At 39.2% G+C, this 16,402-nt stretch overlaps 1 protein-coding gene across 4 annotated transcripts in view; it reads right to left on the bottom strand.

Moving 5' to 3' along the window:
- The window catches only part of MYLK (myosin light chain kinase), a 219,919-nt gene that overhangs the window by 114,065 nt on the left and 89,452 nt on the right, over window positions 1–16,402 (bottom strand). For all 4 annotated transcript variants that reach the window (XM_054210264.1, XM_054210267.1, XM_054210266.1 and 1 more), the window contains exons 4-9: window positions 15,519–15,567; window positions 12,439–12,604; window positions 8,873–9,038; window positions 6,011–6,047; window positions 3,525–4,099; window positions 387–590 (exon numbers count right to left, since the gene is read on the bottom strand). In XM_054210264.1, the coding sequence (XP_054066239.1) occupies window positions 387–590; window positions 3,525–4,099; window positions 6,011–6,047; window positions 8,873–9,038; window positions 12,439–12,604; window positions 15,519–15,567 (1,197 nt within the window). The remainder of the gene's footprint in view (window positions 1–386; window positions 591–3,524; window positions 4,100–6,010; window positions 6,048–8,872; window positions 9,039–12,438; window positions 12,605–15,518; window positions 15,568–16,402) is intronic.

The raw sequence follows: 16,402 nt of genomic DNA, 5'->3' as shown, positions 1-16,402 counted from the left end.
TGTTTGTGTTTTTTTCAGATATGCAGGGTCCTACAGAAATGCTAAGCAACTCCAAAAGAACTGAATGTAGAACACCACCAATAAAATCTTTAGCAACCTGTATTAAATACAAGCATTAATAGAAAACCTCAGTGGGGAACAGGCCTCCCTGTGTACAAAACATTCAATGAGATGGTTTTAGTTATACAAACAACAAAAACAAAAGGTCAGAAGGGAAACTGATGCAGAAAGTGGCTTGTCAGCTATCCACATTATTCACAGAGCTAGGAATCAGAATTAACTTGCATTTAGAAGTTGTAATATAAATTTTGTAGTCACCACCCTCTGACAGCTTAGAAAAGCCCAGCCACAGTTTTCAAAGTGCAGATGGGCTCATGAGAACTTACTTCTGACAGTTAACAACCAGCTAGTGGAAGTCTGGCCTTTGGGGTTGAAAGCTGCACAGCTGTAAGATCCACTGTCCCCCACGCAGGCTTTCTTTAACCATAGGCAATGAATTCCATCTTCTTCATATATTCGGACATCTTCTCCAGCTTGAATAGGTTCACCCTCTTTGAACCACTCCACATCTGGTTTTGGTTTCCCTGAAACTAGACAATCAGGTATGAACAGGTATTCCCCCTAGTGTAATTTCATTATTAGCTTTACTGTAAATTAGGTTTAATTTACAAATACGTAACTATATAAACCTTAATGAGTAACTAATAAACAAAATAATCTTCAAAAAGGTGGTTTGATATTTCTGATCTTCCAAAACTCTTGGCCAGTCCATCTTTTAAAATAGCAAATATTTAGTAACTTGAAAAACCCCAAGCACTTCTATCGGAATATTGTTCCTCTAAAAGATACAGACTGTGATGAGGTATTAAAGGAGAAAGAAAGAAATTTCTCCCCATTCCTTTCTATCCTGCTAACTTGGTTTCTCTGAGCACTTAGCAGTACTTTGCAATCCACAGTATCTCCCACTGAAGTTGTTTATTCTAGGACTGCTCAGCCTGGAGAACAGAAGGCTTGAGGGGAATCTCATCAATGTATATAAATATCTGAAGGAAGAGTGTAAAGAAGATGGAGCCAAGCTCTTTTCAGTGGTGTCCACTGACAGGACCAGAGGCAATGAACACAAACTGAAACACAGGAGGTTCTGTCTGAACATAAACACGTTTTTACTGGGAGGGTTACTAAACAGTGCCACAGGTTGCCCAGAGAGGTTGTGGAGTTTCTCTCCCTGGAGGTATTCACAAGCCACCTTGACATAGTTCCTGGACAGCCTGCTTTAGGTGACACTGCATGAGCAAGCAGATGACCTCCAGAGGTCGCTTCCAACCTCAAACATTCTGTGATTCTAGGTATTTTTTTCCAGAGTAGGGTCCAGGCGTTGGCAAAGCAAACAGCTTCCTAGGACAGTAAACTTTCATCGAGCAGAAGCAAAACAAGTGTGGCTTCACTGCCTTCCTTGCCTGTCTCAGAGCTCTGGAAAACCAGATTTGGCTCCTAGTAGCACTGTGGGAGGCCTGGGTTTCTTGGGGCAGTTGCTATGGTAAGCAAAGAGAAGAGGTTAGGAAAGAAGGTCAGAAAAGGTCACCTACCCCATCCTTCACTTAATTTCAGCAAACAAGGCCCTCTGGGGCTTCCACCTTGCTGATGTTCCTTCCCAGCTCTACCCATTTCATTATAGCAAGTGCTCAGCCTCAGAGGAGGGTAAAAACAGTAAAAGATGGCAGGAATATCCGCAACAAAAACATATGATACGCTGCAGGAAACCCTTCTGAATGGAGAAAACAGAAGGATAGGGGAGTGACTTATCAAGAAGAGGAATCCTTAGCTAGAAACAGGACCCTACCTCATACAAGTGACCAGAAATAAGAAAACAAGGAATTCCTTCTTTTGGGAAAAAAAGAAAGAAAAAAAAAAGCAGTCCCTAAATCCAGCTCCAAATTCATAAAAAATTTGGAAGGGGGCAGGTTAACATTACACCCACAAATGGGGCAAAAATTGGAATGCCCCATTGGAAAGCAGGAAATGTCCTTTTTCTGTGAATTTTCTCCACTAGAAACAAGAAGTTATTATTCAGAAAAGTTTCTCTTTCCTGCTCAGCAGAGAAAGAGCACATTGAAGTCCACAGACAATTAGTGAAGAACAGTGGAGATGGGAGAACCTCCAAAAGCTGGGGAAAAAATATAATCAAGCCCTGAAGTGTCAAAGAACCTGGATGGTTTATAGTAACTGTTTAGACCCAGAAGTATGCTGAGCTGAGAGCCTGGCAGGTAGAAGCCTCCTTAAGGGTGTAAGAGCATTTTCATTCTTCATTGCAACCAGGAAGCAGAGGTGCCTGTGAAAGCAACCCTACTCACAATTTGCAGAGAGGATTCTCAGGAAAGAGAGTTTCTTGGATAACTTATTGAAGTGCACTAGGGACATTGCACTGTAACTTCCCTACAGACACTTTGCCTTTCCATATAAGAGTTGTGCTTTGGGTCCAAAGCCAGGTATTCACTGGCTTCAATAAGAAATGAATAATCTCCTTGGTTTCTGTACAATAGGGACTACATTCCCCTACCAAACAGGTTCATGAATTAGTTAAACCTCGCAAAGCTTTTGAGATGCTCTGATGGAAAGTAATCCATGTTCTTAGTACTAATATACCTGAAAAATAAACTATTCAAAAGGTGCCAGGATCTTTGGAATATTTTCTCCCCTCCTTACTCTCTGGGCTTGTGATATAAATTGTATTCTTTACTCATGGGGCAAGAACTATCAAGAAATGAAATAAATTACCATGGGTTTGTTGTGATTCTTTTTCCTCCAGAGGCATAAAAAACAATTTCTCTCTCACTTGTGGGAACACTTTAAAGTGTGAATGTTATTTAAAAAAAAAACAGCAGAAAAATGCTTCAAAATTATTTTCTACTAAAATTGTAATAAAAAAAAAAGAGAGAAGTTTTCAAATCTACTCCCTGGATTCAGCAAAATGCAGCTCTCATTACTTTTCTGAGAGGTTAAAACACGGTCAAATTCTGTGAAACAAACTCTAAACCTCCCTTTTAATTCTGACTTTATCATTTCATATCATTTCAGGAAGCACTCAGATCAGCACTGGGTTGACCAAATATGAGGGGTAAAAGTAGATGCTGCAAGGAAAATGCAGTGACTGATTATAGTGTCTTATCTGATAATTTTTTGGCTCAAGGGCAATATTACTAATTACAGATCTGGAAAGTGTACCGTCCATTTTCTGTCTTGCACCCTCACATCAGAGGGCCTAAACCTACCACCTATGAAGAGCAGCATTGATTACATCTGGGGCAATCTCAAATGAGAGAAGGGATGGACACTATAGTATAGAATGATTTGAAAATTTCATTTAGAAGAGTACTGTTGAAACACCATGAGATTCAGCATCTATTTCAAAAATGCTTTAGGAGGAGGAGGGCAACTTGCAATGAGGAAGGAATTGCTTCCCCACTTCCACACAGAGAAGGGGAACCTGACTAACCCCAGGGCTCTGATAACTTTCATCCCTTTACCTTTGCTCTTGAATTTAATCTCCTGGCCTTCTGATGCTTCCAGGCTTTGTGGACGGCTCTCAAATTGAGGGGGAATCCCCAGAGGCTCCTTCTTCTCCTCCATTACAGCCTTCCGGGTTCCAGATCTGTTTTCTGCTTCTCTACTTCTAGGACTGACTTGCTCTGTCAGAGTTAGGGTTTGTTGAGCAGACATCAGGGGCTGCACAGTCCTTTTTCTGTCTTCACCCTGTCTGATAGAAGTGGCCTGGGGTTCTGCCTTTGGTTCCAGTTGCAGTTTGACAGCTTGTAGTGTGATGGTGCTTGAAGTTTTCTGCAAGACCTGAGATCCCTTTTTTCCTTCTTTAGGTTCTTGAGGAGACACTGCATTGGACTCTTGGTGCTGTCCCTGCTTACTGTCTTTGGCTTCTCTGGCAATGTAAAAGGTCTCTTTCTTTGCTGACACCCTGTCTTTGGTTTCAACCATGAGTTCAGTGTTGTTGGATTTCAGCTCTTTCGCAATCCCATTGCTGGTTGCCTGTTTGTATTCTGAATTTTCAACAGCTTTGACAGCAAGTGTTGTTGGTTTTGATGGCATGCTGAAGGAAAATGAAAAGTTTACAGATATATGACACTGTATAAAGACTAATTATTATTATCAGCAATGATATAAATGTACAAGCCCTTAGCAAGGAGATGAACTAATTAGCCCTTAGTTTCCTTCACACAGATTAAGAACATGGATGAAAGAGGTGAAGTGAAAAGCTTCATTAAGTATGATCATTGCTCAGACACTGTCTCAACTGAGGAGTTTCTGGATACAAATCCACTGCTCAAGTTCTAACATGTTTTGTGAGCCAGACACTAACCTTACTTACACTGCTTTAGATAGAGAGCAGTTACGTGGGACCCTGGGATGACCATGATGTAACGCTACTTTATGCTTTAATAAATTGAGGCTATGTATAATTATAGCTCAAAACACCACATAAAATAGATCCCTAGAGGAAAATGAAAATGTAAATTGTCCACTGAATTTACTATTTCTAATTATGGTGTCTTGTAATTTAGGCGATTTCAAAAGAGAACCGATCAGGAAACTTGACTGAAGTCTAGGGGAGGGAGAGGGGGTGATGTCAAAAAAAAAAGAATCAATTGACTGGACGTAACACTTTTCATGGTTTCATTAGGAAGAGCTTCTCAGAATTATGATGGATCTGCTGCTCAGTACTTTGGGGGCACAAGTGTAGCTGACTAATTGGTGTCTTGAGTCTAAGTTTCCTTCATTGAAGTTGGTGCCCTGACCGCTAAGCTAGTACCTGTAGAGCACTGTGTGTGTGTCTCACGCTTTCAAAGTATTATTTCAAGTCAGAATTGGAACATAGTTGAAATACGGGAAGTAATTTCTATCCCAGCTCTGTTTTTCTATACTTGGTGCCATTGACTTATTCTCTTAGGGAGCTTCAGGATATTTATCGTGGTACTTTCTTCAGCCAGAGTTAAATGTAATAGGGCAATAATGCCTGTGAGATTTGCAGTTACAAATGTAAGATTTTTACGTTTTACAAAGTATCGATTTTCCTGTGAATAAATGATGGAGGAGGCAAAACTACTTTGGAGAAGCCAGTACATGGGGAGTTCTGGCTGTAGAGCTGCATAGTTTCATTTACACTAAACTCAAAGTATGTTCCTAAAAATCACACAGATCTGAAAAACAGGGTAGCACAGCATTTTCAGATCCATTTTGCAGTGGACCTGGAGTTAGGACAATGTAAACATGCCCTTTTGAATCCCATCCAGGGCACGTGAGCACAGATTAAACACCCTGAAGACTGTAAAGCAACTGGCCTTCATTAAAGTGTCTTACATAGTCAGCTTAAAGCATTTCATTCCTGCATTTTCTATTCATGAAGAAAAGCCATTTTACAAAATTATTTTTTTAAAAATTCTAGTAAATTAACTTTTAAAATCTTGATAAATCCCTAAAATATGCAATTTTTTGTTTCTTGTTACTTTACACATAGGTTTGTATGTATTTTCAGACAATAGCAAAGATCATGGCCATACCATATTTTGCTTATGACAGCTTTGCTTACGACAGCAAAGAACAACCAGTTCAGTACTGATAAGACGCATGCAGGTTTTTGACTCCAAAAAGGAAGTTTGACCAATTGGTACAGAGTATAATTTCTCCTCATATAGATTTTGTTCAGATTATATAATTATTTGGCTACATGGGAGGCCATCTAAATTTTGCTTTCCTGAGCCAGACCAGAACTCTCTACTTCATAGTGTTGCCACCAGTTCCACCAACTATTTCACAGGAGTCTACCAGGACAGCTGAATTTGGCAGTAAGACAGAATGTCATTGCAAGTAAACATTTTCTAACTTCCAAATACAGACTGACCCAAGAAGATTTATCACTTTGTGAGGAAGCCTCATGCAATAAATGTCAAAATTAGTTTACTACAATTACATATTCTGAGAAAGTACTCCAGTAAAAACATACCATGGTGGCTGAGCATATGTCTCAGTCTTATCTGCACCTGAAATAGAAAAAGAAAAAACAGGTAACTTATACATACAATACTGTACACTATTCCATAAATTTGAAAGATTTTAAGCAAAGAATATACTTAAGAACTTTCACTCTTCATATTTTCAATTCATTAAAGTCAAGATTGACTATCACCACATCTGAAATTTGATATGGACAACAGCAAGCTGCTCAGCTGAAACACAAAGAGGTCTCGGTTCATTTTGAGACATTGTTGCGTCAACTAAGTTCTCAAGTCCCTTGAGAGCTAAAGGTTCTGCGAGCCTTAAAGGCTCCTTGTTGGGAGAAAGAAATAAGGAAGAAATTCCAACCAGGAGGCAGCTCATCAAATCTTACAGCAACTCCACAGAGATTGCAGAAGTGGAGAAAGACAAAGCATCAGTACTACACCGGAGCATGCAGCTGTCTTCTGGCCAAAACGCAAAACCAAATTAACGGTAGTAAAAACTACTCAAACCTGGGCCCACCTGTAAACTTTTACCAACTCATTTGCTGTATAGCAAGTATTGTCATGTATTACCATGTTTGACATGAATAACACAAGAGGTAATACAACACCACTGGGAAATGCAACACCACTGGGAAATCTGGGACATGGCTGAGCTACACTGATTTGCCAAGGTACCTCGTCAGCTGCCTCATCAGTGAGCTCATATTTGCCCATTGTCAGTCTCTTAATTCATATGTATGTAATCCTCCATGCATTCTCCCAAACCTTGCTGGCACTTGTTTCTCTTGGGGGCAGCATGGGATAATAAATAGTTGGGAGGAGAGAAATGCTACTCCAGATCAAGTACCAACCACATCTCTCCATTTTTCCCTAGTTAACAGTACAGGATGCAGCTTGTTTTCTCCTTGTCAGATCATGGTTGCATCTACGTTGTCAGCCATGAGACTAGAAGCTACAGTAGAAAGACATGTAATAATTAATCTGCAAGATAATGATTTTTGCAAGCCATCAACAAATACTCCATAAAAATGCTTTCACAGCCTTTGCCTTAGGGGAAAAACAAAAACATGTGATGGATGATATTCTGACTTCCACTGTGTTTTGCAAAATCCACATCTAAATGTTTGGACTTGCCACACCATTCAGAGTGACCAAAAGAATCTATTTACACACACACAAAAGTTGCAGTGAGAGAGGGAAATAACCCATTGACCTCACTTCAATAAATCTGTCAATAAACAGTAACAGAAATTCTTCACATAAAAATTAAAGCTGAAAAGAGACTGCATAAATGCAGAAGAGGAAGCTGAATAACTACTGGTTGCAGACAAGACAACACCATACAACCCTGTCAATTAAAAGAATATTCTCCCCCCTTCCACTCCACTTTCCACTACGGGAACTTGAAGAAAAAAATGTAGCTCTTGGAACAAGATCATCTATATATGAAATTGCATGGATTTCAAAGAAAATGTAGTAATTCTGAGCCACTTGATTGTCTGCTAGCATCTTGCAGCAATTCCTATGACCTGATTTAATTGATAATGAAAGAATTAGGTATTATATATTGTGGTTAGGTAAGTGGAATCATCCGATTAGTCAAGTACATTGCAAGAGAGTGCCCTTTTTACTGACCTGTACTAATCCAAGAAAGAATGCCCGCATTATTCAGAGATGTGGTCAGCATCTGAAGCAAACATATACCACAACTGACTTTGTGACCCCAGTTCCGCATCATCTCTCAAGGCAGATGTACCCATCACACAACAGAAAGCTCACCACTTCAGGGAGTGCAAGTAAGGATCAAGTTTCATGTTTAAGAAAAGGGCTTATTGAACAAAATAGTCCTTTCTATAAAACATCAGTTGAATAGACAACTTGTAGAAGCTCCTTCTACAATGGCTTCATCAGATTGGAGTTTACAGATAAAAAGTACAGCTTTAAATAGTAAAGGCTAATTGTAGTTCTGAGGATCCCAAATGTAAATCCTCTTGTTATTTATGTATTCTTGATATCTTACAGAGTGGCGGCATTGATGTGAACATAAAAATCTTGCATCAAAAAATTCACTGCTGGGTTCATATGTAACCCACTGATCTTATGACTGCAGCTGAAGCCAGCAGCTGTTGAGTTTATTATTTAATTGGGTCCAGTGACTGCTTGCCCACTGACTGACGAAATTCCTCTTTAGTGTGGTTGCTGAAGGCTGTATGATTTTGCGGCTGATGCAAAGGGCACCCTAAGAAGCATTAAACTACAAAATGAACTGTATATGGTAATGCATATGTGGAATAGAACATCCTAAATTATTTATACAAAGACATTTATTTCCTTTAACAGCAGGGAAATAAGGCAGGGCTGGGAGTTGAGAAGGCTGAATTTTAATCTCATTAAGCTGTTTTTTTTCTCTTACAGTTTAGAGTTATGCTCCTTTACTTTACTTTCCTGGTTCTACAAATATAGATACAATTTTTTTTCCCAAAAAGGAGCTGGTATAAATGTGCATCTGGTGTTGGTACTCAACAAATACAAAATTAATTACTGATCATAATGACAAGTGCAAGGTTTCCATTTGGTGAAATTAAAATCTATGTTCAAACCATATGGAGGTCAAAATCCCAGTAAAGCGAAAAGTTGGTTTTAAAGAAAGCTGTAACAAAGCATTTGGATAGCCTTTTCCCCATTAAACCAACACAGTATTTTCAGCTGTAGCACGCTCCAAGCTATCGTTTATGTATCATTTAATGAAGAGAGAGGAAGATAATGGGAAACAGTGAATGCTTATACTGAGAACACAACCAAAGATATTTTAAAGGAATATCTGTGGTTCACTTGTGCTCTCTTCTGTAAACTCTTTGCTGTACCTTGAACAGTGAGCTCTGCAGACACAGATGCCTTCCCAGCGCTGTTCACCACTGTGCATGTGTAAATTCCTGAATCAGTGAGCTGAGCATTTTGGATTTCCAAGAACTGGATGCCTGTTTTCTCAAACATGTTGAAACGCTCATTTTGCTGCAACTGAATATCACCCTGCAAATATCACAAGACACCATGAGACAGCTAGCTATTGATAAGAGAAGGGGAGAAAGAAACTTTTTTGTAAAACATCAGGTCAAAATTACTTTCTCCTTTCTTTTAGCCAGATTCCTTCTATGAATAATACTCAGATGGTATAAACAAAAAACTGTATCCAAAAGTTCTATAATTCATATCTGCAGGAGGCTGTTTTTCCCCACATTTTTCCACCCACTCATCTCAGTTTGGTTTTGGCTTTTCATTACTTACTATATCCATATTCCTAGAAAAATTTCTTTTCTCTGTATGTGGGCTCAAACCAGTTTTCTGCTCATGTTTGTTCCATGAAGTCAAACATCACACATTTAAGCAAAAAATTCCACACTGGGGAGTAGTTCTCCGTCCCTCAATAGCTCCTTTATATTGTATTACTTCAGGAATTGGAAAAAATTCTGCATAAGAGGACCTCGGCAGTGGCCAGGTGGGGGTGGCAGAAGGCATTAGGCATACATTAAGAAAGGCATTGCTGCAACACAGCTCCTTTGCAGTGCTACAGTGGAATTAAATCATAAGGTATGGCTTTGAGGCAGGAAGAAATGCATGTGATTCTATGCTGTCTGTTACAAATATTAGCTAATCAGAATGACAATTTTTGCCTTTAAATTCTATGAAATAATTGACCAACACCTCATTTGTGAGCAAATCAGAGCTTCTGCTCCAGCAGCAGCCGTTAAAGAGGACTCCCTCGCTATCAGGCACCACAGCTTTTCCTATTCTAAGTTTAGGAAGGGAAAGTGTGCACATCAACAATTTGTAGGACTTTGGTCCGTAAACATTAGGGAAACACTACAGTGTTTTCAGATGCTGTCATTCCTGAAGTCTCTATCAACTTACTGCTATCTGGGTGCTGTAAGTCCTATTTGAATAAAATAAGCTAGTTCATGTCAGAGGTGTGGTGGTGGTGATACAGTAGGAACTTCTGTTCTTTGCAACTGAACAAGTAAGAAAAGAGGAAAGAAAACAATAAACAGAGTAAGACATTTACACAAAAGCTTATTCATTAGTTCTGAAAACTGCAATTTTAATTGTTTCTAAAGCTTCCATGCTGTATGGAAGGTGGTCATATGTTTGCTCTGCACTAACCGGATGTGATCCAGCAGCCATATAAATTAATTTCCATGATACTGAAATACCTACCACTCAGCAGGACCCTGCAGCGCCATCCTGACATGATCAGAAGCATTGTGGGTCTGAGCTTGTTTGCAGCTAGCCAAAGAACATGCGTGATTACCTGTTAACCCATGCCTTATGAACAGGGATGCAAAAACATGCTTCACAACAATCTGCCAGTAAAACTCTGGTAAAGAGCAACAACGCATTTACACTTTAGAGTGTATGTATTATTGAAAGACAGCTTCATGGTGCTCAAACTAGGTGCTAAAATAATATTACGAAAGCCTAAAGAAAACCAATTTAACCAAAGTGATGGATTGAGGCTAAGTTAATGAGAGTGGACTGGTTGCCTGCAGGCCAGCAATGGTATGACTATTGAACCTCTGAACAACACACCTGTGGGATTTTACAGAATAATATATGTAGACCTGCAAGTGTCGAAATATGCTTAAGGACATAAACATGAACAGAACTCATGGAGCTGCTAATAACAAGAACTTCGCATACTTCATTCATTTGATCAGACAACGAATACCCGATTATAGAATAACGCATTACAGAAGCTGACAATCAACAGCAAAATATACAACATAACTTCTAACAAACTGCAAAAACACGCATGAAAAAGTACCAAAGTGTAGATCCAAACTGCTGGGTTGCTAGTCCCTAATTGCGATTTACCACACAGCCCTGAACAACGAGAACTGAATGACAAGTCCTGTTTCGCACTGAGTTGCACAGCTGGAAAACCTGAGCAAGTCTGGTGGGACTGGAAGTAGGCTGCTGTGGAGCAGCTGCATTGCAGACTGCCCGAGAGCCAGCAGGCCCAAGAGAACTGACGGCAGCTGGAGGGAGAAGCAGGCTCTAGATGGAGCCGCCAACTGAAGGAGATGTCTTAGTGAGTGCTTCCACAGCAAGAGGCTGCTTCTTTTCTGAGATGTACCCTGGCATTCTTGTATTACAAACAACAAGGATAAGTCTGGAATAAAGCAGACAAGGACTTGGAAGCATTTCCCTGCTCTATGAGCAGTTTTCTGGGTTTTTTGTGGATTCTTCCCCCCCACCTCCTGAAAACCTGGAGACACCAGAAGAAAATTAAAGCTCTGAGAAAAACTTTTTTTTTTTTTTTTTTTTTTGTACTATACATAAGGCAACTGTCTGTTGACAGCTGAAGAGGAGCAGGATGCAAACAGAGCAGTCATGTATTTGGTCTTCCAAATCAAAGAAAGTAATTTTAGTTCCCTAAAATACTAAAAGTTTCAGTAAAAATGGCCTAATCTGTGTAATAATTATCACCTGAATGCTCTGTCCTTACTAACAAAAAAGCATTTGGAGATCTCATCTAGGCCCAAAGGGGGCACTAAGGCTTAAGTCTTCAATGCCTTTTTAATAGTCTAATGAATTTTAAGTATTGATCATTTATAGAGCTTTTTTGTAAATGACAGGTGCTTACCATTCCCAATTTTAATGCAGATGTGAAGTTGACAGATCAGGTCTCCTTTATTTTTTGTCAGACGCTTTTCTGCTACCACTGTCTTATCAGAGGTCAGACTGAAACAGTTGAACTGTTGTTTATCTCCCTTGGATTTATTTTTTTTTTAATTTGCAAAAAAAAATCATGCATGCCAAAACCCAATCATATCTGTTAATTCCTAAACAGTTAATTTTCTTTTCAATTCAATTTCATGTCTTTACAAACACCATCTTCATTCTAATGTACGGGTGAAACCCAATGTCAGCGATACAGAAAAGGCAATTTATGACTGAGCCACTGACATGGGTCTTGGGAAATACACCTGTAATTTTCACAGCTGTCAGAGACTCCTCTGTAACCACAGTCAAAGCATTAAATCCCTGCAGACCTTCTCTATAAAATAGAGATGATGATAATATTCACATTTCCCATCTTTTTCTATTTCTCTTATCTAGTTAGTAAAGTCTTTGGGCAAGTATGTCCCATACTCGTTATTTTTAGAACAGAACCTGGATCTTGTTTGGTGCTTTCAGATTATTTTTTTGTACAAATATTTTCAACAATGAGACAGATAAGGGAGAAGTTTATACTGAGAAGGAAGGCTATTATGTTTTGTGAATTTATTCAGTTTAAAAATGAGGAAGAATATGGCTCTCCTTGTAGGTAAATTCTCATCATGGTAATTTGCAGTGGCAAGTGCATTTCATCCTTTCAAGTCACCAAATTTCAAAAGAGTAAGAAAACATTAATTTTTTGGGGAAATCATACCTTAAACCAAGTTACTTGAGGCTGAGGTCGTCCTGTTATTTTACATGAGAATTTGCCCGTTTGGCCTTCACGCACAACAACTCTATTGGGTTTTGTAGCAAACTTGGGTGGACTTTCTCCCCAGATGCTTGGCCTGTGCTCCACAGATGGAACAGTAAGTCTTCCCCTGGAAAGGCAATTGACATCCTGGTTTTACAGAAGAACTGGAAGCGGTTGTGGTTTGAGCACACTTTAGGAAGCATTTTAGACCAGTGGTTTGCCAACAAGGGTATATAATTGGTGGCAAACTAGATGGTAGTTACACAATATTTTTTTTGGCCAATGGAAGAAATGGAAATGCTGGTGATGGCTGCTCTTGACTCCTCATGCAACTGAATAATATGATGCTACACACCCTCATCCAGCATACACATAACCCACATAACAGAACTTGGGGACAATTTCAGTTGCTTATGAGCAGAGCTGGGCAAACCAAATGATAGGAAACACTGCATGCATCTAGTTTGTCCCGTTTTCTGTTTCTTAATTGCCTCCTAATAGATTATTTGTGCATACTTGTTCACTGTTCACAGATCTTTATCATGTAATTGGTTTTGCCGTTGAGTGCAATGACACAGTAATTTCCGATTTATGAATCAGCAACTTGTTTTTGCAACATTTCTCACATGTCCTGGTAAAGATTTTTGGTTTGAGGAAGGCTTCTGTTTGGAATTGCATTCACTACAATGTTTGCAAAGCAAACATGAGAAGGGCACGAAACCAAAGTACACCCATCCCGGGTGAATGTCTGTAAGTGTATGAATGTCTGCCCAGCTCTACTAACAAGGATGGCACAGCTGAAAAACGACACATGGAATGAAACTAGAGTGACATCAGTGACTGCAGTCCAAACCCCTCAGTTACACAGCTGTAAAACATAAAACATCAAGCAGTACTATATCGAGAAAAAAAAAAAAAGAGCAACTTCAGGTCTATTAATGTCAAAGGGAACACTCACACTCTTTGCTCTGAAGCCCTGGTATGACAAAGACACATATTAGCAGATGGCAGATGGTGATTTCTTTTTTGTTTTTTAACCTTTAATTTCAAGCAAATGGAACCATTTTCAAGGCCTTCTTTTCCAGATGGCCTTTTACTACACGCAAGTAAGATGTGTCAATACCTCACCATTTCTACCAGGTGTCAGATACTAACAGAGACCTCATCGCCTTAGTCCAAGGTGCTGCCAAGACATGACGGTTGCCATATAGGCAGCTCGAGGTTTCTAAGTAAGAGACGATACCATAATGAAAGGATTTACATGGACAAGAGGACCAGCAAAAAGTCTTGGGAGAGAAGGGTGACTGTGATATGCTAAAAAGGAAAACACTTTATCACATAATTAAATATCTGATAGCTTTTAATGTCATCCTCCTCATGCTACCACTAAAGCAGAGCATAAATGTGTATTAAAGCAGTTTTTTAGTGACCATCTTTAGGTGGTGTTTCTATATTTATATACCTATACACACATACTAATGCATTAGAAGAAAATCAACTGCTCGCTAGCCTGCAGCTTTATGGATGTTTCCTAGACATACACAAACTGTAACGTATTTTTTTTTCTTTTTCCTCCTGCCTGTTTATGTAAGGTATAAACTTTCCATACCATAAAATTATTAATACTGAATAGGAGTAGAACACATGAGAATGAAAAATGAGGATAATCATTCTAACTGCATGCAATACAATGGATTAGGCTAGTGCTTTGGAAAGTCTGACTGTATAACAAAACTTAACAGCAATCTTGACTGTCTTTTCTTGTTTTGATTATTTAGAATGTCTGTATTTCTGTAGCACATTTGCAATACAGACATTATCATGTAAAAGCCTTCCTGACTACTCAGTTTCACTTACTATTTTCACTGTTGATCTCAGTTAATTTTAAAATTCAAACCATACATAAACAATATTCCTATCAATGACAAAATTCAAACCTTCAGTTTTAACTATCTGTATTCTGATCACAAACATAATCAGAAGTGTGTATTTTTGTCTACATCCAGGGAGACTCAGTCCCAGGGATATAAATCAGAAATAATTCTGCTTAAATTCAAGGTACTTATAAAGAAATGAATTCAGCTGTTGGAAGAATTAGGCCTGGGGCTTTTAAAACAGTGGCATTCACTTCATTTTAAATTCTTACTGAAGTGCAGAAAGCACATGACAGCAAGAAGGCTCCTCTGTATGCCAGCATAGATCACCCCATCAACCCATTCTTGCTAACAGTTACTCCAAAACAGAACAATACTTTCTTCTGGACCACAGTTTACCCACTGTGTTTCTTGGAAATTCTTAAATTATATGTGAGAGAATGATGATTTCAGTTGCTTTTATTTCTTGCTGGTGACTCTAAAAGCAGTATTTGCTCTGGCTTTAGAAGATGACTGTCAGGTCATGGAAGGTGTGAGGAAGGATTTCTGAATATTGCGATACCAGCAGAATCTTCTGTTTTCAGCCAGATTAATTCCTGTCAGTAGGAGGGAGCAGTAGCTGTATCACGCTACTTATGTCTTCCTGACAGCCTCAACCGTTTTACTAAGAGCAGCTCTCATAGTAGCTATTCTGCTTGGGATAAATGGAGATTTGGACTTAGAGCATTTGAGTTCACAAATACGGAAGTGTTTGTTTTCAGATGTTGCTGTACCTGGCACTGCCCTGCTTCTGAGAGCCCACACATTCTTGCTATCCCCATCTCACAAGTGTGAGAAATCATACGAAGCAGTTACTCTATTCCAGTGCGATGCTGTGGAGAACTGAGTCGTTAACCACCAGGCTTTGCTTTCCTCCATTACCTCTGATTCTTGCACAGGTAAGGAGCCTGTAAGGATACATTTCCAGTGAGGAATTACTGAGAACTGGACAACAATCCAACCCTTTTTGACTGGCCCTCAAAGTGAATCAGAGCTAAAGACAAAATGCAAGAGGCACTTAAAATGGGGAGAAGTGGTTATTCTTTACAAAGAGTGATTTTACTTGTTTTCCTACCAAAATCTATTTAGGTGTCTGTTAAACAATATCAAAGCCAGTGGACTTCTTACCCAGGGGTTTTGGCACTGGATGGCAGGCTGTATTTCTTCAAGGAGTTTCCTGTAAGCATAAGACAGAAAGGCAGGAAGTCAGTTTTGTCAAGAGCATTGGGAATTACAGATACTGAAGACTATGTAAAATAGGCATTTCTCCAGGTTTCAAACATAAAGGAGGAAGGCAACACCTGCAGTATAAGTTTATGTCATCTGTACTCCAAAGTTAGGCTCTCCAATTTCCAAAACAAGTTTTAGCAGAGTTACCATCTAATCCTTGGCCTCAGTAACAAAACTGCAGATTATTCATGCAAAAATATTTTTAAACAAGTGAATGAAGCACTGTGTCTAATTTCTACAGTGCAGCACTAATTCAAATTAAGATAGAAAAAAAATGTTTTTGGACGCTCAAAGAGGTCTTACTTTGCTGGGTTTGGTTTTTAGTCCTGTGCTAGCCCAGAGTATCTTTTCTGTAAAACGATTCTTTTTGAAGCTTAATAGTTCATCATGTTTGCTGGGGTGAGCAATAGGGAGATGTGAACGAAACCGTGTAAGCTCAGCGCCATCTACTGCACACAGCACTCCTGGTAGCTTTGGCACATTAAAAAAAGGGCAGTGACCTGGGGTAGATCCAGAGTGGCAGCATGGAACGAACAGCTCTGATGGCTGTGAAAAAAATTTGTTCTAGAGACTTAGAAGAATCTACATTACTGTCAGACAGGGCTGCCATGGAGGATGGGAAGACTAGATTTTGTTTCAGGCACTCGTTGGTTCAAGTAGCAGTCAGCCCCACAAAGAAATCTTTCCTGAGAAGAGAAACAATCTGTGCTTTGTGATGTTGATGCATAGAGGGATTTTTAGAATAAAGAATTCAAATTTTTTAGAACAAAGATTTGTAGACT

The sequence above is a fragment of the Rissa tridactyla genome, chromosome 7 (genome assembly GCF_028500815.1).
Source record: "Rissa tridactyla isolate bRisTri1 chromosome 7, bRisTri1.patW.cur.20221130, whole genome shotgun sequence".
In the NCBI taxonomy this organism is placed as follows: domain Eukaryota; kingdom Metazoa; phylum Chordata; class Aves; order Charadriiformes; family Laridae; genus Rissa; species Rissa tridactyla.
The sequence above is the reverse complement of the archived record's forward strand: the minus strand, read 5'-3'. Positions and strand labels throughout refer to the sequence as shown.